Here is a 27,877-nt window from a genome sequence, read left to right on the forward strand (position 1 = left end):
CTAGCTAATATCTCGCTTGACTAGCTAGATACTAGCTAGTGGTGTTAGCTACTTTTGCTAGCTAACCTGCAAAATTTAAACTTAAGCTAGGTATAGTTTTTAGCTCAGCTAATTCAGTAAGCTTGCATATCACAATGAATAAATACATAAATAGAATAAATCATAGCCAGTGTTCAACTTTTACCCATTCCAAGTTTGCAGCATAGCTAATTTGCATTTGACTATACTGTACTTGTTTTGAACTCTGGCTCTAAGAAAATTTAAATCAAGTCTGTGCTCACTGTTTTCAAAGTTTACTGAAAAACTTTCTCCCTAAAGCAGCACAGTCAAAGATTAGTCTGCTCATTATAGGAAACTGTTTTAATGTCTCTTTTTACACTGCCTTATGTTTTAAAGAGAGAATTTACCATTGTAGGGGGAAAAACTCAATATCACTCTCTTGTCTAAATATTAAGACTAAGCTATTTACACATCAACAAAGCTAGTAATGAGGGCTCACCTCTCAAAGGACTTTAAACTACAAGTTTTCATTTTAAACACACCTTCATACAGCATTTTATACACTTGAAGCACATATACCTCACAAATGAACCTAACATACATGCCTTTGAATTACCAAAGGAAAGCCACGCAAACAAAAAAGAGAACATGCAAACAAAGACCCCAGCCGGGGTTCAAACCAGGAACTTTCTTGCTGCGATACAACAGTGTTATCCACTTTACCAGCATGTCTCTCTTTATGCTATAGAACCAAATGTCATCTTTTTAAATGCATATAGTAAACTTGCATTTAAAAACACTTGTCACCTAACTTTATTTAGTCATTTCACACATAGTAACACTAACCATACATGTGTATTAATGCAATTCCTTAACAGCAACAGACTTTGCGCCCTTTGTTCTCATACATCATAAATTTGAAGTATGTTCTGCTTACATTTAGCAAACCTGTAGATGGATTAGACATGATCTTGTTTTAAATGGGAATGATTTGATTTACACTTGAGCGACATCTCACAGCACAGCAGAAACATCAATCTCCTCTGCTATTTAAGTGAAGAGCCCCGCTGCATATGTAAGCTCATACACGAGTGGTGGCAATGTGTCTTTTCTAAGCCAGTTATGTTTGTGTGTTTGAACTCCAAAAAGACCGAGAGCTGATGTCACAGTGTTTGTTTGATGGCAAAGGATAGCGAGAGGGTGAAGGACACCCAGTGCGCATCCAGCGCTCGTTGCTCCTCTGCTGTTTACTCCCTCCCAGTATTCTCCTGGGGGTCTGTCCCTCTGTTGCTGTTTCTGTGTGTGTGTCTTTGTGTTTTTTTATTCATCCTTCCATATTTCATGTTCTCTCCCTTTTTGAACACGATAATGCAGTCTAAAGGCCCTCATGGGACTCGCTGGTGCCAGAATGACAGACAGAAAACCGAACTAAAATTCACCAAAAAAAAAAAAAGGGAGCAGAGATGACAGAGTGCCCGTTATTTCCTACACACTGATCGACTGGAGGCTGTTTTTCGGTGGCGCGTTGCCAGAGAACGACCTCCTCTATCAATGTGTTCATTTATGTTTACATACATGAATCATGACGACAAGCAGACTGTTTACAGAAAAATAGAGGCAGAAAGATCAGTGTCCATCTGCCCCCCCACCTGCTGCTGTGCAAAGCTGTGTGTGTGCTTGTGCAGACATTTGGGATATCTCAAATAATGGATACCCCTGACTGTAGTCGCTAGGAACTCATGCATGCAAGGGGCCATGAAAATAATGTTTCAGCTTCCACTCTCAGCGAGCAAACCGTATTCACCGAGCCTGCCGTGTTGCAAAGCGTTTACCTGTGTCTCTGCTCGGGCTGTGAGCTTACAGGTTCATCCTATCAGCTTCGATATCGTCTTCTTTTCCATGCTCTGTCTTCATATAATACATCCAAGATCTCCTATGCCGAATTTGAGATAATAGATGACTACTGTTGGCTTCTATTGGTAGCCTGCCTGAGGCCTGTGCTAAGACTCTGTAATTACTGAGCCACCATGTATTCAGCTGGCAAGAGATGCTGAGAACTGCTTCCGCTATCCACCCAGGCCGACAGACAGAAAGCAAGAGGAAGAAAAATCTGAGAAAATTAGAGAGCGTCTTGACTAGTACAACAGAAAAGAAGGATATTCCTCTGCTAGTTATGCTGCATGAAGACTAGTTTCATAAGTATACAGCATTCCCAACAATTTTTTAATCTTTGCTGCAGACCACTTAGATTTTAGTCACTGGCAGAAAAACCTGAAATCTGGGAATCTACCTTTTTACAGCGAGCCAATGATAGGAGACCTTAGGTAAACAAGCACTCTTGGAATGAGGAAGCTAGACTGAGCCAAGAAGGAACAACAACAACAAAAAAAACAGAGAAAGACGGTAAAAAGAAAGAATTAGATTCAGTATAGGCAGATGACCCAACACATTATCACCTCTATCAGGTATCTGCTGACACTTTCTTCAAGTATTTAGGGGTTCTCTGCCGCTTGCTAGGTTTATGGCCCACCTGCCAATCAAATAAAAAGTCTGAGTTTGATTTGATTCAAACGGCAGTGTAGCTGTGTGATTTGCATCGAGACCAGGTGTTCTCTCGGGCTTGATGTATTCCACTGCGACGCTTTTGTGGAAATACATGAGAAGAGACCGGGGTGTTATATTATACCTTCAGCCTTGTGAGGCGGGAGCGTGCGAGCTGATCGGATTCAGCGCCCGCAGCTCGCTTCCATCTTCACGCACGCTTGTGTGTACAACTTTGAGATCGAGGAGCACGCTTCGCAGTCAGTTAGCAGCCCCTCCTCACAACCGCCGGCCCAACTCGGGCTGCTTACGCGAGCGTGCAGAGGAAATTTGATTTGTGCGGCTTGCTGTACTTTGGGCCTCGCCGATGAAATAATTTTAGATACAGTCGTCCCTTTTTCCGCTTCAGGTGGCGTTAAACAGTTGTTCACATAATAACTCCACCCAGTAGTGTAGAGGGAATCAGAGCTGAGCATTACAGAGCTGTCAGTTCAACAGGCTCAGCATGCAGCGACTGAAAAGTGATGATGAATAAAAGGCACTTCAGTCACAACTAGGCTTCGTTTTTATCCCAACAAGCAGCCTTGAAGCTTTATCTGCTCCTGTAAGATTATTTTCTATCCACTGTGATCATGGTTTTGGATTTCCAAAACTTAAACATGTATAATAGAAGTCCAGAGGATCATCACGCATACACTTAAATAAAAATTTAGAAAATGTGTGCTCTTGCTGAAATAGAGGTTATTTAGGTTAAAGCTCTATAAATGTTTGTGGAAAGACATCAGCATCGGTCGATGTTGGCCTTCTTAACCTGAAAGCAAAAGAGTTTTCTTGTTTCTTAACATATCAATTTTTGTGCTAGCTTAACATTCAGAAATGAAGGACTTAAAAACTGTACTTAGAATTTTCTCACCAGCAATATCGGCATCTGTCGTGTTTGCTTATCGGCATTGGCCACACTAGTTAAGCCATTTAATAACAGGTCATTATTTTAAAATGCCAGGAAAGAGGAGAACTGTGTAAACTGTAATTAAAAATGAGACATGTTTGTGATGATTGGGTGAGCTGACCCAGTCATCACAAGAGATATCTTTATTGGATTGCACAGGTTTTAAACCATGAGCACAACAATCGGTATCTGTGTCCATCAGCAGACACTGGCCTATCAGCCTGTTCTGAAGTAAGACACCGCACTCTCTATAATCTCGTTTTAGCGGTTCACCAAATGACACCGGAAAGGTGGCTGAGCTCTTTCACCTTCTGCTGCAAAATGCACAGATTTAATCCACACACGCTGCAGTGACGTATGTCAGCCCAAAATAAGTGAGAAACGTTTTCTGCGGTGTCAACATGGTGTCTTCAGACCAAATGTAATTTTGACCCTCCATCTGTTCACTGAAGCCCACCTGCTGGTTTTTGTTTCGATCAAGCTGCCCCCCTGTGCTGATTTATATGACTCACCCACGCTGGTGATCCTCTGGGTAGCCAGGTCCTTCAGAAGAGCATCGATGACCGGGTTGTGTCTGGAGTACAGCTCGTATCGATTAATCCCAATGTGGAAGCGGAGCCAGTTGGGGTAGGAATCGGCTGTCAGTTCCCCAGTGGGGCTGAACTCGTCTATGTTGCTCTCCCCAGCCCTGGAGAGAAGAAGAGGGACAAGGAGAGAACAGAGAGGTAGAGATTGTTATTATTAGTATTCCTGTTACTGGTAATATTATTACTTTATTATTGCACATGACTGAACTTTACTGTAATGTTCAAAGAAATTATGAAATATTTATTTGTAGGTTTTGTTGCATTAAAGTTTGGCTTTAAACACTTTACCATGCCTGATCCTCTGCTGCTTTGGGGTCAAATCTAATGTCCGTGTTGACGTTGAACAGCGTGTCCTCGTCTGTCAAAGGCGGCAACGACGTTTTATATAAAGGATGGTCATACAGAGCTGACAGCCTTGAACCTTTAGCCGGCACGTTCTTGTCAACCCCGGCGTCTTGTATGAACTGCCTCTTCCTGTCACCACGTTGTCCGTGATGGTCAAGTCTCCTGAAAGCTTGGGATTTATCTCCTGCAACCGGGACCCTCTCCAGGGAGTGCAGGGAAACATTTGAGCTGGGCTCGTTGCTGAAGTCCTGGAGGATCCGCAGACTGTGCTTGTTAGGCCAACCCTGCTTGCCCCAGCTCTTTGGCTCCTCGCTCGGCGTGTGCGAGCAGGAGCAGCCGGTGCTGCCGTGCCTCTCCAGCTTTGGTAACAAGTCTATCATGATGTGCATGGAGCATGCAATTAGGAACACCATGAGGATCAAAACCCGGAATTTGCGCAGGAGAATCATCTTCATGGTCTCCCTTTTGAGTAGATGTGAGTACTTACTGCAAATGATCAGCACGCAGATGAACAGGCTGACTACATCGCTGATGATGTTTATCAGACTGGACGCCAATCTAATGAAATACACATTAAACACGTAGGACCCATCTTCGCTTGCCGTCTTGAGTAAAGGATTCAGTGTTCAGCCTTTGTATTTTCAACATCAGAGTCCTGCTTGTGGGTTTTAGGCGAGATCCCCGAAGCGCCAAACCATCCGCAAGAGTCCAGGTAAAACAGGTCGAGTCGCTTCAGACCAACGGCCGATTTGCTCAAGCCTCATCCTCTTCGCACTGGCCCCGGTCTCCTTTCCTTGTCAGCCAGTAAAATTATCAGAGGGAATGCAGGCTACAAGACGAGTGAAGCAGCCGGGACAAGAAGAGAAAACGATCCGTTAAACGTCGGTGCCCGAGAGCGCGCATCGATCTCACCGACCAGCCTGCGCAAGGAAGAGTGGCCTGGGTTAGCCGGGACGTCAGCCCGGAACAGACACACGAGAAGTGCAGCTCTTCACATTTAAGTGTCGTTTCTGGGGGAAAGTCCCCGGGAAGTAGTCGACGTGTTTGCTCCAATTCACATATAAGCGATCCGGGATGCGTAATTCTGCCACATCGAGAGCCGACAAACCACCAGAGGCGAGCCAAAGGAGTAAGGTAACAGGAGACCGAAATCTCCCTCCCTCCCGGGACCGGGCAACCTTTAGGAGTACAGCGGGACAAGAGAACGCACCTCTTGTAGAATGTGTGAATCTGGGTGGGTGTGTTAAATATGATGATGAAGCCGAAGCTAGATCCTGCCTTTGCGCAGCGTCAGAGTGCACAGATTGGCTGAGGAGGGAGAGAGAGAGGGTGAGGGAGGGAGGGAGAGCGAGAGAAGGGGGGAGGACAGTGAGACCATGTGAAGCATATAACTGCTTGTCTGTATTCCTCTTGGAATAAATCCTCATTGCACATCCCGGCTGCGCAAGAAGAGGGCGTCTTTCTCCTGGCCAATATCCAGGCTGGCTCACACGCAGCAGCAAAGTATGTTATTTTATTTATTTATTTATCTTTAAATCTGAAATTCATCTGCTGGAATCCCTCTGAAAAGTCTCCTCCGAGACGGCACTCAATCCATCGATGATACATTAGACAGGCCTATTAGACCGCTCATCAGTCTGAGGATCCAGTTCCATCCTCCACTGCTGCCACTCAGCAGCAATCGCATCTTCAATAATGTTTAAAGGCTGCATGAAATGAAAACCACAAAGCACCTTTCAGCGCTGCATTCTGAAGGCAAAGAAATGACTTTGGCAGCAAAGAAAAAATGAACAGGCTCCTTGCTTTCCTGCTGCCCTCACCTCAGACCTATATAGCATACCACAAAAAGCCCATTTACTAAATACTGAAATGAGAGATTCTTCTTCTCTCGGCCAAACTATTTGGTCAGCTGGGTAATGTTTCATCCTTACGGCTAATTGGAGTGGCATTAAGGTCCCCCACACCCTTCCCAGTGGCTGTAAATAGGTTCAAAGAAGCAATAAACTACTATATGTCATATATGCATATGTTTATGAGTAACTAATCATGCTGTCTGTGATTACCTCTCTAGATTGGTTTATAATTAAAAAGGGCCCAGAAGACAGAGGGAGGGGGGGAGGTTGATGGCAGTGGCTGCTGCACTAACACTGATTCATAAGAAATGAAAGTGGAGATGACTTAAGAAAGGCTCTGTACGGGAATTTACCCAGTGGAACAAAGCATTAGTTGTGAATGTTAATGAAGCTGCTATAGAGGCAAAATTAAAACAACAGTGTAGAGATCTCTGCTAATCTGATGTGTGTTTTTTTTGTGTGTGTGTGTGTGTGAGTTTGTGTGTGTGTGTGTGTGTGTGTGTGCTGGAGATACACTGAGGAGGAAGGAGGATGAAAGACACTAACAATGGATTTGTCCACCTATCCCTGCAGCATTGTCTATTGAGTCACATATAAGATTGCTGTAATTCCCCTGGAGGACCCTAAGGCGGACTTACCCCTATTTTAGTGAGTAATGGAGGGTTAACGAACATAAGATACAATGACCAGTGACATTTTGGGGGCCCCTTTAACAGTGGCTGATTCACAACAAACCAAAAAGGTCCATCAGATTGGCCTCTGTGGTGTTTGATATCAGTCACGGCGTCAGCGCCGAAGACAAAGTGATGCTTGTTGTCCGCCCAGATCTCGTGCCAGCCACTGCAGCCTGTGGCCCACTAGCCTGAGGTGAAACAAGCAGAGATGAATGTGTATCGATGTCAGTCAGACATGGATCACGGTAGTCGATGGGTCAGTGGTTCTTCGCGAGGCCTGTCATGCGCAATCATGGCTGAGCCCTTCAATTGGAATCCAAAGGAATGGTTGATTCTCCCACTTTTTCATTTTGTGTTGGTGTGTAAGGGGTGGGGGGGTGGGGGTGATGTGTCAACACATTTTTCTTTACTTATTTTTGTGCTGTCACAGGACATTAACACTTCGGCTGTGGTAATAGAAGTGGACTGTTGTGAGATGACAATTTGCAACACCCAATTATTGGCCTCACTCTATTATTGAGCAGAAACGCGAGCTTAAACACAAACGAAGTGAAACTCAAGAACAAGAAAAAAATTAACAACATAACAATAGCCAGACAAAGACACCTAAGTTTGAGATTTCCAGTGTCAAATTTCAGCCTTTGTCTGGAACGCCATGTCTGAAAAACAACCACAAAACTTGTTTTTGACTGGTGAGCTTTCGGTCACAACCTATGATGCAACAGACTGATTGAGAAACACCATCCACTATCACATGCCATGTGGGAACACTATCAAAAGCACCTAGACCTTGCACAGACAAGATCAGGAGAAGTAGAGGGGCTGGGTATCCTAACAGATAGCTGACTACAGCAAAGGTCGTAAATATATAAGATTTATGTCCTCTACACTTCACAGTGTCTCTCAGCGAGATCACTCAGAAGATACTGAGATAGCGTGAGCCGCGCTCCTATCTGGACTATCGCAGTGAAGAGTGAGCTCCGCTACTGTACAAAGTCTGCCAAATCAATTCAGGGGAGAGGGGATTCAAGTCGAAATGATGTTTTCATTTTCTTAGCAGCTCTACCGTTTTATCGATTTCATGTAAAGAAAAAAATTAATAAATAAAATAAAACAAAGATCTATATCAAAACAAGCCTTTTATCTTTGTTGTTAGGTTTTATTGCATTGTAAATAACAGAGACGCTTAAAGAATGCTGAATAGCAAAACAACAGCCAATCAGCTGCCACCTGAGGAAAATTATGAGCATGTCGTGTTGTTGTGCTAACACCTGCATGTTTATGAGGTTTCATTTATCTATTCATCATCAAGGCAAGTGTATTTTGGGTTTTTTTTTACCATGGCCTGTGACTTTAACAGAAATAAGCACGGCATTTTGATCTAGATTGAGCAAATTTGCACATTTGCAGTAGCGCTTATGCGTTTGGCACACTTTTTAAGTAGTTTTAAGTGGTATAAGATGGTGTTATGTCTGCCAATATAAAATATGTGTTTCTTTCCATTCATTTAAGTACAGATTTGGCCTTGATAACCTGAAATAACTGCCCACAGGCGTTGCCAGGATGTCTGCCAGGTGCAAGACTTTCTTCTAGAAAGATTTTGTTCACGGTACACTAGATTAAACGAAAGTATTTTAAAACACTTTTGAAAAGAAGATATGATCCACGCGCCATGCTGGATTATGTCTCACACTCTTACAGAAAAGGGTGTATCAAATGAATGGAGCCATTATAGGCTGGGAACTTTTTTTTAAATTAATAATTATTATTTTTCTAGCTTTCTATACCTGTTAAATCCAGAATTAAATTTAAAATCCTTCTCCTCATATACAAGGTCTTAAATAATCAGGCCATCATAGTACCCATCTCAGACAGTGGGCTTACTTTTGGTACCAAGGGTATTTAGAAGTAGAATGGGAAGCAGGGCCTTCAGCTTTCAGGCCCCTCTTCTGTAAAATCAGTTCCCAGTTTGGATTCGGGAGACAGACACCCTCTCTACTTTAAATATTAGGCTTAAAACTTCCCTTTTTGACAAAGCATATAATTAGGGATGGATCACGTGACCCTGAATCCTCCCTTAGTTAGGCTGCAAAAGGCCTAGGCTGCTGGAAGTATCCCATGAATCACTGTATATTTTTTCTTCACTCTCTATGTGTTTATACACCACTTTAAATTGAATCATTAGTTATTATTAACCTCTGGTTCTCTTCCACAGCCTGTCTTTGTCCTTTCTTACTACACTCAATTCTAAGTTGCTCACAGCAGGGCTGCCTCTCCCTCAGGGTCTCTTCTTGTAAAAGGGGGTTTTTCCTTCCCACACTTTTGCCTTTCCCAGTGCCCGCTCATATGAAGTCGTTTTCTCTGTATTATTGTAGGGTCTTTACCTTATAACATAAAGCGCTTTGAGATGTCTATTGTAATATGTTAATGTACAAAAATTGTACAAAAAATGTTAAAATATCAACATGCAGTATGCAAGATTTGTTATCATTTGTTATTGTTGGCTTTAGTTTAGTTGTAGTCATTGTGTGATTTTCTCATGCCAGGAGCAGCCAAAACGTGAAATTCACCCTGAAGCTGCACGGAAATGAAATGCTGACAGTTTTTTAGTTTTTTGTGGACAGAAATGAGATCAGGTTGAATCACAAACTGACAGGCGTATCTCTCAAATCCCACCACTCTTTCAGCCATTCGCACGACCCTCTGTATCATCAGCGTTGCATATGTATTGTCTGCATAAATTCATTTGTCTGATGCGCCCTTGGTGTGACCAGGGCTGAGTGGGGAACAAGACTAATTTCCATCTCTGAGAAGCGCCGCACTCGCTGCATCTGATACGGCACATGTGAATGGATATTATAGATAACAATGCCCTCTGTTGGCCCCAATAAGCCTCACGACATCTTCGCTCCTCAACCCTCCTCCTCGTCTTCTTCCCCTCCTCTCAGCCCCCCCCCCCCCCCTCCCCCTCCTCATCTTCCATTAACAGTTGCCCAGCTTGGGAGTCTGACATGTAAACACAAACACTAAAACACTAAACTACTACAATAATATCTTAGGTTAGAAAAAAATCCCAAGAGAGCTGGGGAAATGTTTAAAATAATCAGATAGCTTCTGAATGGCTCACACCCAACGCAGCGCTCTCCTTTCACTTTCAATACACTTGTGTACTCGGTGCGGGTTGTATTCTTTTGTTATCCCTTTTCATCTATTTCGCTATAATATTTGAATGAATGATGAGCTTTTTGTTTACACAATTATCACTTGTGGGTGTCAGCACAAAGCAAGCTTGACATTTTGCTTGATTGCATATTAAGGGTGTATGTGAGATATGTGTGTCCTCTTTGTGATCATCACTTTGTTCTTAGTTACAGAGGGATGGAAGTTGTTGATAAAAAAAAATAATTGGCATCTCATTTGTAAGAAATGTAATATTCATAGAGAATTCATTGTTCCTCAAGATGATGCCTGGGGGCTTTAAAAAAAGCACATCTTGGCAGCCCTTTACAGATCAGTACCTCTACACAAGCATTAGCGTATTTACAAAATATGCAGTGTATTCCTCCATGAATAATTATGACAAGATGGTAAACTAAAGTGGGCTGGGTTTTTTCTCATATTTAGCACTATCACAGTCACTGACCTGACAGCTAAAGCTACCTGTTGTCCTCCTGTTCCATATACAAAAAGCACCATAAATTAAACTAATAAATGAAGGGCTGTGTTTGTGTGTCATGCGTCTCGCCGGGGACACAAGGAAGTCCAGCACTGGGTTTGAGCTCCTCGTTTAGAGGTGTTCGGTCATGCTTCAATGACAGTCAGATGTGAAGACATTAAGTGACCCTCGAGGGCTGACAGACTTTACTGCTGACCCCAGCCATCTCCAGCTTAATCAACTGATGGAGATTTTTTTTCCAAAGACGCTGCAGATCACCCTGCACGCTGGCCCGCTCTTGTATGAGAGCTTTACCTGTGACTGCCAAGCCATCCATGCAACAAACACCATAAACATTTTTTGCAGAGGGCATTGTTATGCCCTCAATACCAGAAGGAACAAGTGGCTCGCAGTGGCAGAAGAAAAGAACCGATCTGAGTCTCTAGCTTTACATTGCTGGTAGCGAACACCACTGGAGTGCACACAGCTAACAACAAAACCTTTACTTGAATCAAACTTTCATAAGATCTCCTCCTTAATTTCTTCCAATGCACAGCGGAGAGCGTGCCGACTCAGGACATCACTGCACTGGTATACGGCAGCTGCACTAAGCAGGACCACAGGGATTTGCAGTGTGGCGCACAGCTGCCTACAGTTGAGGAAATCTACTTGTCTAGATGTCAGAGAAGGGGACTCTAAGATTACTGGAGACCCCACTCATCCCCACTCACCACCCGCTTTGAACTGATCCCCTCTGGCAGATGTTACAGGACTTTGCACTCACACACCACAAGCATGCTGAGCAGCTTCCCCCCCCCCCACCCACCCACCAAGCTGTTAGGCTCCCGAATCAGTGACCACCCCCCGTGTATTTATGTATTTATAGTTTACTACTGTTCAAATTTTTATTGCTACTTTTAAATCTCTCCTTTTTTTTTTCCATTTAACTTATGTCTCTTTTTATTTTGTCTGCTTTTCTTTTTTTTAAACGGAGAACCACGGGATGCCTAATTTTGTTGTCTCTGCACTGCAGTACAACGGCACTAAAGTCTTTTTGAATCTTCAATCTAGAGATAGTGACAGCATGTTCAGTGAGCTGCAGCCAACGTCCTGTTGGTGTGTGTGTTCACAGACTGCAGTGAAACTTATTATTGCCCAATGTGAAGTTGTTTTGTACGCTGTCTTGCCTAAATACATTTTTTTTTATGTGTTTATGTAACTGCAGTTGTAGTGGCAAAAAAAAGCAACTAATAAAAGTTGAGCTTTCCCTTAGTGTTTTTAACAATTCCTCACACACACACACACACACACACACACACACACAAATAATGTTATTTCCTAGAAGAGGACCTATAATAACCCATCACAGGACAGGGCAGGCATAAATAACAACAGACATGAGACAGCATGAAGGGAGGAGCTGGGGTGGGTTGCAAAGCACCTTGCAGAACCACAGTGAATGTGAATGAATCAGCCTGTCAGCTGATGTGGATCGGCTGAGCTCAATTTAACTAACGCTTTGCTCACTGTATTTTTCTGATAGCTTTGCTTTAAAATTTCTCTTTTTTGCACTGGAAATTAGACTAGAGCCATGGCAGCAGGTCTGTGAAGCTAACAATGGACATTGTTTAGATGTTAGCATCTTAGTATTTGCTAATTAAGAGCTCCAGGTTCTTATGTGCGCAAACTTTAATAATTTATTTCACATTACTGAAACCTAACTGAAATTTAGACTGAAATTTAGACACAATGAAAACAGTGAAAGGCTCACCAAAGCTGCCATCGTTAATTCTGAACATCCATACCATGCCAAATGTCACAGTCAAATATCACCACAAACATTTATAGGAATCACATACATGATCTTACAGTGAGATACCAACCAACATCCCGAACACGCCATCACTGTCGTGTTTGTATAAAAGCTTAGAACCCATGAAAGTTTAAAGTCTTTGATTTCTACCTGCACAAACTGCTCAGTGCGAATAATCAATGAGCCTGCAGCTCATTTACTTATCTGACCCCTAAGGGATGAGTCAAAAATGAGAGGAAGAAGAAATAAAAGAAGTCCCTAGTGGGCTAAAAAATCTGGAAAGTAGTAAAGGGAGGATGCTTCTTTCCCCTTTAAGACTGGTAAATGGTGACACCTCTACTCTGGGGGCATCACTTAAAACATCTTAAAAGCCCAGACTGTCTGTGGCTATAATAAGATGTTATTGAAAAGAGATCTCCTGACCCAGTCTACTACCCTCTGCTATCACGCTTTGGTACTGACTCTCCTTGCTTGCTCTACCTTTGGGGTTATTTTTAAGTATGTTTAGGAGTCACACAGTCAGCACTATACTTACCAGGTGTATGTCTTGTTTGGTTTGGGTGACTTCAGACTCCCGAGTCCTGTGGAGAGGAGGACAAAAATGGGTAGTGTATAAATGAGTGTTTTGAGGTTAGAGCAGGAGTGTGTGTATGTGTGTGTGTGCTTGTGGGTGGATACCTGGGTCACTAGGTACAGTGATCTGGCGGCATCCAACCAGAGGCCCTCGCTGTGTCCTGCTGGCTGCTCTGTAATCCTATAATTAGAACTTGGGTGGACCACTTTAATGAAGGCTGGCTTGGATGGATTGCTGTTGCTGTTTGGATCATTTTGGTACGAGCGTGTGTTTATTTTAGAGTGTGTGGCTCTGTTGACTGCCAGGCCTCCCCAATATAGAGTTCACTGCTCGGGTCCAGATATAGTAGCGACCCTCGGCGCCCTTCCTGCTCCTTGTTAAAAACAGTCATCTGTGGGAAATTTGTTTGTTAGCTTTCGCTCTGATTGCCCGAGGTACTCCTTGACCTTAAGTTTAACGAGTAACGAGTTGTGCTGCATTACAAAAGAGACCAGTGCATTTTGCAGGAAATGATCTCTCAGTCTGGGCAATCATGTTTCACTGCTAATGTGGCGAGTGCTAGATGAGAAGATTGTCACTGCTTTCATAGACGCTTTCATAGCTTAGCTTAGCTTAGCTTAGCTTAGCTTAGCTTAGCTTAAAGACCAGGCCTCCGAAGATAATGAAATTCATTTACTTCTTGTGGTTTTATGGTGATTAGAGTTGAACTCTCAAGAGTCAACAAGGAACCACTGCATCACTTTGTAAGGTTGAATTAAACACCTCTGCTTAGCATTTTCTTCATATTTTTGAGAAAACAACACGGTGATAACATTTCAGCATCTGGAACTAGATGCAGTGATATTATTGGTACAGACAATATCTTATTGCACCTTCTCATATATGATAAGCATTCCCTCTTTATTGGTGGTTCAGCCTCTATTCTTCCATGTTTTGCTCTCTCATAAATCTGGGACTTTAACCCATTTATTTTTACTAAAGTATTACTTTATACAGTCCTGTGCAAATGTTTTAAGCATCTCCAATTTCTTTATATTTTATAACAAATTGGAAATAAGTGCAGCAATTTATTGAAACATGCAAAGATTCACAGAATACTGTATATATACTGAGTTTGAAATTCAATCTTTGGTATGACCACCTTTACTTTTCATCGCAGTCTGAGCTCTTTTCAGCAGCTTTCTTGCAATTTCTTTAAGAAGTCTTCAGGAATAGTTCTCCAGGCTTCTTGAAAGACATTCAAAGCTCTTCTTTGGATTTTGGCTGCCCTTTTCCCCCCCATTTTCTGTCAAGATGATAACACACTGCTTCAATAATGATGAGGTCTGGGCTCAAGGGAGGCCAGTACATGACTGATAGTGCTCCACTGAGTGTTTTTCTATCTAGGTATGCTTTTACTGCACTAGCAGTGTGTTTGCGATCATTGTTATGCTGAAAAACAAAGCTGTCGCCGATCATATGGGTTCCACCAGTTTCAACAAGATCAACAACAGCACAAACTATGACCGCTGTACCTCTCTCTGGTCCTCCTCTGTCGTTCTGACAATTTGAACCAAACCAAAAAAAATCTAATTAGGTTCATCACACCATAAAATCTGTTTTCATTACAGTTCTTTGTAATTTTCTCCCTGTGTGTGTGTTTGTACATTGAATTTCAGAAGTCAGATATCCGTTTTTCATATTGTTTCAAAATTTAAATAAGAATTTTCTTATTTTTACCTATTTAGAGTTTTGAACAACTTTTCCTAACTTTAATCTAAAATTTAATTTAAAGTTTTAAACATTGCTCAGTATGACTACATTTCCTCTCTGGTACATGGCACTTTTCCCATCTGCATTAAACTGCTTACCCTCACTCAGATGTCTGTACCTTTCATTCTGAATCTTATTTTTCCACATGCCCACATATTCAATTTCATGCAAATATTTGAATTAATCACCGTAACTACCACGAGAGTGAAAAACATTCTTATCTTATGACATGCTCTTTTTGACACACTTTTTTTACACTGTGTGCTTTTACATGACCTCTTTCACAGATACCATCTCCTAAAATCAACATTTATATTACAACATTTTCTGAGTTTAGTGGCGACCGCCTTCACAAGGAGGTGGGCGTGCTCCAAGGGCAAAATTCTCATGTTAGGACGTCAAAATAATGTAAACATCCAGATGGCTTTAAAACACTGAACTCTCGCTATTAATCCTGCCTTCAGACACATGTTTGTGTTTCTAATTGCAGCGGGAGTGAAAAAAATGGTTCTGCAGTAAATCTCAACAGTTATGACAGCTGAGCGAAAATAGTGCTAAATGGAGACAGATCCTGGAGTCATTAAGTCAAAATGAGAGAGAAAGAGATATCTCAAAGATTTGACTCGCAGCCAATACCGTTAGGAGGATGATATATGAACCTATTCGATCTGGGATTTTCACTCATAGTGGATGGTGTACAATGTACCCACAAGCATGTGCGCATACACACTCAACTCGCTGCCGATTCCACCAGCTCCCTGCAGCCCTACCAAGAAGCTTCCACACAATCACCTATCTCCTGACTGCTGACTTTGCAACTCATCCCACCCTCTTCTTAGTTTTTCTCTAACTCTTTATTTTGTTCTTCTCGTTTTGGCACACTCCTATAGACCTGTCATACAACTCCTCTCCTCTCCTCTTTGCTCCTCTCCTCTCCTATCCTCTGACTTCTCCTCTTTGTGCTCATCTCTTCACTGCTGTCGTGGCGTATCAACAAAGTCCCATCACTGTCAGCCAACGAAACTGCCTCTGCTTTTCAGTGTGTTGCTTGGGTGTGTGTGCACATGTGTACTGCTGAGACACTTGTCTTTGTTTCTCTACAGGAGGTACAATCCTGGCTTTAGACTCACAGTCTAAAGTCCGTAGGGTTATCGAAATTGGGCTAGCTGCCGTATAATCGTGTGCTACCTAGAGGCTAGCTATAGAGCTATGGCTAGGCTAGCTATGGCTAGGATAATATAAACACATTAGCAGATCAAAGATGGAGGGCAATGCTAAATTTTTACCCTCAATAAAAGTCAAACTTCAGTCAAAAGACGGAAATGATACATAAACAACACAAGGTTAGTCATTAATATGTTGCTCGCTATGAAAAATTCTTCATCCTAAGCTAGTAGCCACAGACATTCCACTTAGCCTCAGAGTGATTCAACAGACAACAACCCTAATGAATGCAAAGCTTGGACCCAGAAGCAGGGCTGATACGTCATCACTTAACAAGCAAAAGGAACTTTCTGCTGGCTGCACCAAGCATCAGCACCCAGGGTTTAAAAAAAAAAGTATATTCGGGAAGCACAGTGTAGAGTTAGGGTCATCAGTGATGATGACTTAGGCCTCCCAGGGTTAAGAGAAAAATATAAATGAACCAATCAAATGATCTTTGAGTGAGTGCAATTATTCCTTACTAATTACAATGTTTACAAAGGAGTAAAGCACCAATCTATGTGATGGGAGTACCTATTAGTAATGAAGAGGGCTTTCATTACACTCTCATTTACCTAAGAGGCCAATTTCATGGAAGCAAGCAAAGTCCTTCTCTCTAGATCGTATCTTGTTTGTTTGTTTGTTTTTCATCCTATATTGTCAAGCAAACATTTGGTTGACATAGTTTGGCATGGAGCAGTAATACCTTGATTGCCAGGCATTACTCTGATGTCTGTAAACAGACAGAGGTATCATGTCTGTTCACCACATTATCAGGACCATAACAATGGATTTGACACATTTTTAATTTACAGGAGGAGAAACCATCAGCATTTGTGGGTGTATCTTGTGTCTGTATACACTGCGGTGTGAAAAAGTATTTGTTCCTCTCCTGATTTCTTGATTATTATTTTTTTTTGTCACACTTACTCGTTTCAGATCATCAAACTAATGTTAATATCAGACAAAGATAACCAGAGTCAACAAAGCACTTAAATAGGACCTGGTTGACAAAGTGAAGCAGGCTAAACGATCTCAACAAGCAACACATTGTCACAATCTGAAAAGAACAAGCTAAGAAACAACATTACTGGCATTTATTGGTCTAGAAAGGATTACAAAAATGGCATTCATTGGGAGAGTTCCAACATGAAAACCACTGCTGACCAAAAAGAACACAAAGGCTCATTTGCCAAAACACATGCTGAGGATCTCCAAGACTTTTGGTTAAATTTTCTGTGGGCTGAAGAAAGAAAAGTTTAACTTTTGAAGGTTTGAGTCCCGTTACATCTGGCGTAAAACTAACATAGCATTTCATAAAAAGATCATCATACTAAACCTCAAACATGGAGGTGGTAGTGTGACGGTCCGGGGCTGCTTTGGTGCTTCGGGACAACTTGCTGTAAGTGATGGAACCGTGAATTCTGGTATCTGTCAGAAAATCTTGATGAAGATTTTCAGCTTGTGTGCTGAAGCTCAAGAGCACTCAGTTTATAGTGATCCAAAATATACCAGCAAGTTCCCCTCTGAATGACTGAGAGAAAACAAAATGAAGTTATCATGAATGGCTGCATGCAGTTCTTGCTGCCAAAGGTGGCACAACCAGTTATTAGGTTCAGCAAATAATTACTTTTTCACACAGGGCTGTAGGTTTGGATAGCTTTTTTCCCTTAATAAATGAAATGATGTTTGATGATAGGAAACACACACACACACACACATATATATATACATAGAGAGAGAGATACTTAAATGTTAAAATTGAATATGTTACAGAGAGACACGCATGCAGCAATGACACAGTGAAAGGGCACTGTAAATGTGAACGACACAGGTTATATTCCTGACATCAACAGAGTGTTAGATGCCCATCTGTATTCACAGCGATTAAAAGGTCAGAGCGTTGTCCTGACATTCTCTGCACCTCTGGAGCTCATACCCCCCCACCCCCCACCGCCAGGTCGTGGAAATGTTATTGTAACTGAGATGCTAGCTGGACGGGGCCCAGTACGACACAGGAAGTGTGTATCCTAAATGGAGTTTCCATGAGATTCGGAGCGGCTTGACCTTTCAGTGATGGCCTCAATGTGAAGTACCTTCCCCTCAGGGTAAAAAGAAAAGGTGCGTCTGCTGTTTTCCTTTCCTCAATGGGAGCTTTATTGAATGGGGGAGTGGGAGAAAGAAGGGCAGCTGTTTCTCCTCCGCTTTCTTTATCGAATGTCGGACAAAATTGTGATAAAGTCTCCTCGCATTTCTCAACCCTGAAAAGCAAAAAGTTGTTTGTTTTTGTCTTCCTTTACAAAAACAGGTCTCTCTGTGCAAATTCAGTAGGAACAGAATAGGTATGAAGCCAGAGAGTAGGAGACGTATTGCAACACACTCCTTATTATTGGGATTACTGGCCATGAACCATGCCTGGCTTTATGTCTGCTCTGTCTGCATTTATTATGACATAGCTTTTTGTGATTTGCAGGATTTTGTTTTATGATATCTGTTGCAGCAAAGGCAGTATAGGATATTATCAGTTGTTGTAAAATATCACATACCTTGAAATATTACAACCTCATAAACTATGCTATACATCAAACTCTATTACTGCGAACGCTGTCCAATAGATAGCACACACAAGACCTCTGTCGCCTGTGGTTTTGTCATTTAAAGGATATATTGATTTGGCCTTTCTGTGTTATTTCCCTTAAGGCTGCAGTGGCACCCGTATTAATTTTGTAGATATTGATACTCTTAATAGAGCAACACACACAGGCACTCACCTTTTGGCTTTTTCTACGTAACAACCCATCTGTGAGATGTTTTAAGTTATTGTAGGGTTCTCATATTATTCTCATATTAAACCAAAGGAAAAACAAAGATCATTTAAATGTGTGTGTGTTTGCATTGGAATGAATTTCTTTCCTTCAATCTAAATTCAGTTGTCCTTTCCCGTAAAAGGTGTTGGTTGGCAGGTGGCTGGCCTTGATTGCATTAGACTGATGACGTGCTCAAAGCGGCAAAGAGAGGGAAAAAAGGAGAAGGTCTGTTTTCTTGCCAGAGGTATAACAAAAAAAAAGGCGAAAACTCTTAAGTATGTGTGATACAGCAATCTGTGAGGGAGAGGATAGAGGTAGGATTAAGGGTGCAGACTGAGTAGAGAGCGAGATATGGCCGTGATAGAAATGATGATGTGAGAGAACACGAGTGGTGGGGGAAAAAGCACCTTCACAAAATATGAAATCAGTATCAGCATCTCCCGATCTCTTATTCCAACATCAAATAGCGGCGTTCCGACACTAATTTTCTGAACACAAAACAAACATTAAAGCCCTGGTTTTCTGTTTCCCTCAGATTATAGTGCCTTGGTGTGTCTCAATGAATTCCCCTCTATCTGATTCCCTGTTGTTCGCACTCCCACCTGCCTGCCTGGGCTTTTTGCCTGAGCTTTGTTGGGCCCTGAGAGCAGCTTAATACCTGTGGCTGATCTTAACCCAGCAAAAGGCTTTCTCTCAGGCCTCCTGCTGCATCTCATTTCCTTCTACCGGAGGTCGTTTGCAGACGCAGAACACTAAAAGACAGAGGATGAAAACAAGGGATTGCTGTGTGTATAGGTCAGATGGGTTTTTGTGAGCCAACAAAGGCTGTAATTGTTAAAAGACTGATTTGAATCCTAAGTAATCACGTGGGGATGACTGTCGCGTCGATGTCTAAATATCAGTGGTCTGACAACTGGTATAGAGCTCCTTGTTCTCAGTCAGCACAGATATGGACAGCAAACAGTGGCCCTGTTTTGTTTGGGTATCACACATTTTCAAAGAGGCTTGAATTCAGAGGAAGTGCCTACAGCGTCCAGTTGGTTTCTTGGCCAGTGGATTTTGTGCCAAGATAAATACAGTAAAAAGCCAGCTGATTTGTAACAGCACTTGTCTAAATGGATACCACTCCAAAGTCTTTGTGACAAATTCAAAGCAAGTACAAATATACTCTGTGGCCAGTGATCAAAATCAAGCCTAAAGATACAGACACAGCCTCTCTCTATCCATCACTTAGCCCACTTAAATTAGGGAAAGCAAAGGAAAATGGTTCCTGGTCTTTTGGTAGATCTTAGTCAAATGTAGAGGGGTATCAATGGGATTAGTGGTCTTCAATCATTCAAGCTTATTGATCCGCAGTCTGAGGAAATATCTGGAGGGCTAGTGCAGTATAGCCAAAGTGGGATTGATTGGGAAAAGGGGACGGGTGATTTAGTTGATGCTTTCAATCTCTTTGAAGTTCAACAAACACACAACAGCCTCCATCACAAACACACATAGACACATGCACCACATTTAAAAGTATAGTAGCCATGCTAACAGCTCTCTCTAACAGCAGCAACCACCAGAGGTGAAAAATGAAGATACTGCACTGTGTGAAAAAATGGCAGTTCCTCTAATGGCCATACACTTGTTCCAGAAGGTACTCAGTCCGTTTTAGAATTAAAACCAAGAATACCAATCTCAAAACAGCTTTTCTTTATTTCCCACTTCAACTGTATAACGGGTGAATTTCTTTTACACTCTATTTTGCTAAGACGCTAAGTTAGTGTGAGCCGACACAGGCAGCTCACACTAACAGAAACATCTAAGTGTGACAAAATCTGCAAAAATAAATAAATAAATAAATAGAAAGAAAAATCAGAAAGGCGGCATTTAGTTTTTCACAGCACTGTAGTGCCGCTCAATCCTGCCTCCAGCATGAATTACAATGCAAAGATCAATAAAACACCTGCATGCTGAACAGAGCGTCGATTTGTTTGTATCACGCCGAACCTGTCTCCAGATTACAGCTCTGACAGCCTCCAAATCAGAAGGATGTCAAGATGCAAGCGAACACACCATCTGTGTGCTTGTTTTTAGCAACTGTGTAGCAGCAAGGGAGTGAAGGGCTGGGGGTAAACACAGGCCTAGTGTGTTTACCACCTTAAAAACCCACCTAAAAATTGAATATAATGCATTATGAATGATACCATTTTTCTCCCTTCACATAATTGTCAGCAGAACAGAAAATAATAGTATTTAAACACCTACTATAATTATCTCATCTCACTTTAACTCAAAGGTGGCTTTTTAAGAAACGTACATTAACTCCAAATGTATCCATTCTCAATTACTTGCAACATAAAACACAGAGTACATACAGTGTACAACGTGATTAAAAACATGAATAAAGAATTTGCAATATTGTTCATGCTCATTTAATTTTTTAACTGACATTAGATAATTACAGAACACAGTTTAAACACAGTGATTTTCCATTTTGTTTACAAGTTTGTGATGGAGAAAAATACTGCTTTTCATAATACATTATAATCATCTTTTCATAGTAATTATAGAATCAGTGCCAATAATAAATATAGTGAATCCTTTCAGGATTTATTGTGGTTTGACCTCCTTCACTTCAGTAACCACCCACAGAACTTATATATAGATTCGTCAGGCCGTGAAATATCAACATGCACAATCTAGGCTTCATAACTCTGCCCCACTTTGCTTTTTGGCTGGAGAAGAAAAGCTTCTTAGACTTTGTGGTTGAGCAGTCACTGAGTCACTAGCATTGATCAACAGCCTCTATCGACCTCAGTTCATTTTGTTCTATGGTGCAATAAAAGTCTAACTTGTTAATCCTTTTAAGTGGAACTAAATGATTTCGGGGAGGCATCTCGCAGCAGGACAGATCTGCTGTTTGTGTCCAAGCATTGCAACTTTAGGTGGTGGGACGAGATGAGCTGCGGCCACTGCAGCCGTCCTTCAGTCCGCCTCATAGTGTGTAATGAAGCCCAGATTTTCATTCTTATTTGTCTTAGTTGGACCGCAGCCAGCAAGCAAGTCAAACGTGCATCATGTGTCCGTTGGTTAAGGTGAATAAAGTCTTTAGTATTCCTGGCGTGAGTCTTCTCTGCCCGCACAATTAGGCTCAGTAACTTGTCTGATTTGACTGTCAGCATTTTTGTCCAGCAGCTGGAGGGACACAGTGAACAGAGCAACAGAACTTCAAAACGCATATCAGGTTTTATATCATTGGTTAGTCCCTGTTTTATAATTTAATTCTATTTTAAGGCCTCTGTAGCTACCATGTTGTTTACATCGGCCCCTCCGTCTTCTGTTTCCGTTTGTTTAGACTGGACCTTGGTGAACGCTCTCTTCATCATATAACTGAAGCGAACCATTTAGCACACATTTGTAAGGTTAATGTAGTCAAAGTTCAGTTTTCTTTACTATTTAAAGGGAGAGATTATTACATTTTTCTTCTAAACTTAAAAAAATAGCTTCCAAATCACTTTCAGGAAAATGGAAAGTAGACACATTAAACCTGTGGCATCTGTTATTTGATAACATACATGAAATATCACCATCATTATTGGCCACCCAGCACATCTGACAGATGGCACCCATCTCAAAATGGCTGTTGTTGTCTTATCTGGGCAGTGGCAGACTGAAATGTTAATGAGGCCTTTTGATCAACAGCAGCCCCGTCTGTCAAGCTAGCCTTTAAACTGATCGGTTTGTTTGTCCAGAAGATTACGAAGAAAAAAAAAAGAAAAATACAACCTTCAGTCCATTGACCTCTTCGCTGAATTAAGAGATACAAATAGTTTTGTCTTTACTGCAAGTGATTGGTTTCATGGCCCCTGCTGTATCCAGGTATTGACTTGGTCTTAAAAAGAAAGACAGAAGAACAAGAAGTACTTTGATGGGAAAAGGGATTTGTACAAGAAATCCCAAATGGAGATGAGTACTGGAGAAAACGCCAACATCAGCAAGCAGAGAGTGACAGAGATTTAAGCCTGAAAGAAAAGCAGAAAGGAGAGAGGAACTGCCAAGAAAGAAAAGGAGGAAATTGAGAAGGGAATGAATATATTCATCTGAAGTTGCGAAAGAACAAAGAACACATCTTTGATGTTGCTCATTCTCCACTGTGAAGATTAGAACTTCATTACGAATCACAATAGAGATAGGGATGAACGGCTCTAGCTACGTGTCTGTCATCATAACTGAAACCCCCAGAGAGAGCATCCGCTGGTCAGTGTTAATATCAGAGATGATAGCAAATTGGTCCCGTGGGACGTTTTTAGAAATCCTGTTTAAGCTGTTCTGTTTAAGCTATTAAGTTTGTAGAGTCAGGTGAAAAAGAAAGCTTTCACAGGACTCTATGCAGTGCAGGGACTCAAGTCTGGATTTTGACAGCAACTTCATTTCATTGTCCTGTTTCATGAACAAATTCGGGTCAACGTATGGTTGTTTGACTGATGGCCTCACATTTGACTACAATACTCTACAATACAGAGGAGTTAATGGTTCACTTGAAGTCTTCAAGGTGTCCAGGTCCTGTGGCTGCAAAACAAGTCCAGATTGTCACCCATCCACCATCGTGCTTCACATTTGGTATGAGGTATTTGTGCTTATACGCTGAATTAATTTTTCTCCATGTGCTGTTGCGCATTACTGCTTTTCATCTCATCCGATGTCCAAAGCACATTGTTCCAAAAGTCACACCAAGGAAAACTAATCACATGGATATAACAGATAAGATCTCTGTGCAGCTGCAAGGGTAATGGACAATATTTTGGGGCTTGCTGCCTGGTTCAAGATATTCTGTTCAGTCTTCCAGCTGATTTAAGAAAAGGTAATAAACTGACAATAGTAGACAATAGCTAGTGGTTGTGAGACAGCATTTTGGCAAATGCAACTCTTCTAATTCTCTCTGCATGGACTGTTTACCGGCATGCAAACAAACCCTGATCAAATGTGATGGATCTATAAAACTGGGTCTACAAGTAGGCCACATTATAAACAAGAAAGCTTCCATACCCAAATCTTGTCCCTCACCTGTATATTCCACATACTCATATGAAAATATCTATTTATAGAAATGAGAAAAACCAAGCAAGATTAAAAGCCAATGCCAAAAAACTAGTGAAGAATTTTCAGACATCTGCATAATCTCCAGGAATCGTTAAAGACGCATTTCCAGTAAGAGAATAATAAACTTCCGTGACCAGCTTCCAATTACAACACCCAAGATGTCCTCGTAAACTGAAAACCAAGTCTGGAAATGAAATTAAGAAGAGTATTTGACAAGCTTCTAATGGAATACAAAAACATAGTGGTGGATTGCCTCCAGTGGAGCCAGAAAAACAAAGCATTTTCAAAGCTTTAACAGGACCCAAACCACAGAGAGAAAAGAAGATTTTACTGTGGGCAGAATACATTTCCAAAACAAGATTTGACATGTACCCAAGCATTCACCATGATATGCAACAACAGAACGTCACAGGGAGAAAAAGATGGTGCTACTGTCTAAACCACATCATCAACTTAACATCTTCTCTCCAGAAAAACACAAGTATGAACTCGCACTGGAAACACAGTGGAATTGGCTTCGCCTTGCCATGCTATCAGAGGGCTCAGCTGCCCAAGCTGTCATTTGACAACATGCTGAAAAAGAAATTCAGTAAAACCTCTCACTTTGGGTGTAAGGTGAGTTTTCATTTACAGCTAAAGTCACAATAAATACAGCTAGTCTAGTGGTTATTTTAACCACTAGACTAGCTGTGGTTCCTATGCATCCATCCACATTATTTTATTTTACAGGCACAGGTTTGCTTCATAGAATTTGATTTGCTTCTTGCAACAGAAATATTACAACATCTTATGAAATAAAATTTAACTTGCGCTAATTTAGCATTTTTCATGAATGTTGATCCAGTGGCTGAATGAATTTGAACCTTAGGTCATATCTCTGTGAACCTCTGTGCTATCTAAATATTTCAGTCATATTTCATCAAGCAGAGTGCATTTTTCTAATTTCATTTAAAGTCCCTCTTGTATATGCATAATGCATGAGCTCCTATCCTTCACCTGCATAGACCGTATACAAAGTCCATGTTCATGTTGCAGGTTTTGAGAGCCTTAGTGTAGTGATTCACATATGAAAAGATACACCTTTTGGAAAAAGATCTCACAATTATTCCTATACTAAATAAATACAAAAATGGTTTTCTATCTACACTGTTACAAAAAACATCTTAAAAAAACGGTAATATTCCGGCAGCTGGGGCGCCAAAATACTACCGTAAAATAACAGAAAATAACTTCCTCATAAAAATACAGTTATTTCCAGTAATGAAAATAGAGTTTGTTGTGCTAATTTTACATGGGATTCTGCCTTTTCCAAGTGCTTTTAGACATTAAATTAGGAACATTTTAACGTGATTAAACAATGAAATTACCTGTAAACAAGATCAATGAATGTGGCAATATGAATCATAATACGTAAATGTACAGAAATATACAGTTAACAGTTGGTTTAAATAATAATGGATTGCATTCATTCAATATTATATGTCCTTAAGCTAATGCCTCAGTCAACAATAAAATACAAGGTTTTCTCAGGTAATTTTACTTATGTCCACTGCAAATTCTTCAACTTTATTTCAGACAAATCCTGTTTTGTCCCTGAACATAGCTGGTTTTATAGATAAAGCCTGTCAGAGGCACGAGGCTGAGCAGCACAGATTAAAAACACTTCGCTGTTGAGTGCGTGAATAAAACACAGTGTCACAGTCGCTGGATTTCACACACACACACAAAAAACAGAATCCAGAATTTACTGAAAATACAGGTTGTCATCACTTTTTTCAGCATGGTTATGTTCAGCTTTAACCGTCCTCCCCATTCTATAATAATACCATCTTAAGCTTTCCGTGTTTACATTTTTTGCCAGTTTGAATGACAGTGAGTTTGACACATTTAAGCACATCACACATCCCTCTTAGGGTTTTATTCAGTTGTTAACATTTTGCACTAATGATTAAATCAAGAGAGCTTCATTTTAATTAAACTGATACAAGTACTCAGATGACTGAGTAGCACTAGCTTGGCTTGCGAGGTGCATTTATAATTGCTGCAACTTTAGCAGCCGAAATTTAAAACACAATGTAATTACTGGAGATATTGATACACTGACTCTTTGGAGTGCAACTGAACAGCTAAACAACACAATGTCAAGTAATATCATCTATGGAGAAATAAATGGGAATTTTATTTTACGATTAAAAGACCACCTAAACACTTCTTTCCACTTTGCACTTGTATTGTAGTAAAGTGTAATGATGGTTCTCTTTATTACTTAAATAGACCCTTACACACGAGTATCTTTAATAGTATCTGAATAAAACCCATCGACAGAGGTTTGTCATGTTTTATTGATTGATGTTTTCTGTACTTGATTCCTTGCTGGTAGCCTGTCAGTTGGTATTGATGAAGCTCTGCCCTAGGACTAGAAATATAGATTAGTACAGCAAGTTTGGTTAGGCCAATAGAAAATAATAAAATTAATACAGTGTTTTAATATTTATATAGTAAATTAATATACTATACACTTTATAGAATCTACCTACAATAGGAGGCGAAGAGTCTCCAGACATCCTGAAAGGCTTTTACAGGTTCCAGTTATAACAAAGTGTAATTGAGGAGGGGATGGAACGGGCATATCAACCCTTATTTTACATTAAAGGTTGATCAAGGCCAAGTTAGGCAATATTTATTCAATAGTTGTTGCTTTTTCTGCAGTCATGATTTAATGTTAATAAAGTTGTTTTATGCAAGTTGTGTGTTAAGTATATCAGTTTAGTTCAGAAAGTAAGTTTTATTATGATTTGGTGAATTAACACCCGATCGTCCGCATCTCATCTCTGCCTCCTACTTCAACGAGCCAGTCACTTCAGGATGGGCAGTCGCTACTTTCTTTGTCTTTCTTTGAGTTTTGTTAAAACAAAACAAACCTCAAGTGCTCACCTTACCACTATGGGGCACAGAGCTTTCAGTTGCTCTGCTCCTCGGCTCTGGAACTCACTTCCTTCAGCCTTAAGATATATAGATCACAACATAAGTTACAACTCAAAAGCTACTTTTTAAACTGGCTTACTCTCTTTAATATAGATTTTACTTGCTGTCAACTCTTGTTTATTTGGGGTTTTTTTGGTTTGTTTTTATTCGTTGTTTTTTGTATTTTGCGGTTTTTTATATTTTAATTTATTAGAATCTATTTTAATCTACTGTTTTATTGATATCTTTTTCTCTTTGTAAGGTGACCTTGGGTTTTAAAAAGGCACCCTCAAATAAAATGTATTATTATTATTTTATTACTATTACAAGTGACAGTAAATGCAAACATTAGTAAGAGAAAGCTCATAGCCTTCCTTATTAACTAGTTACATTTTTCAAATGGAGTAAAACAATACCATATACAGTCATGTGAATGAGAAAGTTTTGACAAGACTTGCAAAAAGCTAAGTCCACCAACTAAGTAACTAGCAGCCAGGTGCTGATCATCAAATGTACGAGGTTAACTGATGATCAGTTGACACTCTCTATTAGCGTTTTGGCAGTTTGCTGGTCTGGAGCAGGAGACCAGGTATCTGCCACAGTTTTCCGAGGAATCAACATCCCAGAAAATTCAACATAAGCTCAGCAACATCGTAGACTACAGAATCTAGGTGGCATGTTAAAAAAACGAACATGGCTTAGATTATGCAGAACCTGAACGGATTCTGAGACTTCTAGAGCAATGTCCTTTGACCAGATGAAACCAAACCAAACATAGGCTCTCAGTACAAACACCTCATAGCAGCTATTAAGCATGGTAGTGGAGGGGTGATAATTTGGGTTTGTTTTACAGTCTCAGGAGCTGGGCGCCGTTCAATCACTGAACTCATCTGTACCACAAAGTAAATGAAGGCCATCTGTCTAATAGCTAAAGCTTTGCCAAAATTGGGTCATGTAAGAGGACAGCGATCCCACACATTGAAGCGAAATAGAGTGGCTGAAAAAGTCCAGACCACAACCTGAAATCGGAAATAAAATTCTGTGGAAGGACTTTAAGAAAGCTGAGCATCAACAA

General features: G+C 40.9%; 1 protein-coding gene across 1 annotated transcript in view; it reads right to left on the reverse strand.

Annotated features, from left to right (window-relative positions):
- Positions 1-5,663, reverse strand: part of fam20cb (FAM20C golgi associated secretory pathway kinase b) — a 56,596-nt gene extending 50,933 nt beyond the window's left edge. Inside the window, exons 1-2 of the mRNA XM_006800933.3 lie at positions 4,366-5,663; positions 4,003-4,178 (exon numbers count right to left, since the gene is read on the reverse strand). Coding sequence (XP_006800996.1) covers positions 4,003-4,178; positions 4,366-4,877 — 688 coding nt within the window. The 5' untranslated portion in view covers positions 4,878-5,663. The remainder of the gene's footprint in view (positions 1-4,002; positions 4,179-4,365) is intronic.
- Between the last annotated feature and the right edge of the window lie 22,214 nt (positions 5,664-27,877).

Source organism: Neolamprologus brichardi, chromosome 8 (genome assembly GCF_056152115.1).
Source record: "Neolamprologus brichardi isolate AB-2024 chromosome 8, ASM5615211v1, whole genome shotgun sequence".
Classification (NCBI taxonomy): domain Eukaryota; kingdom Metazoa; phylum Chordata; class Actinopteri; order Cichliformes; family Cichlidae; genus Neolamprologus; species Neolamprologus brichardi.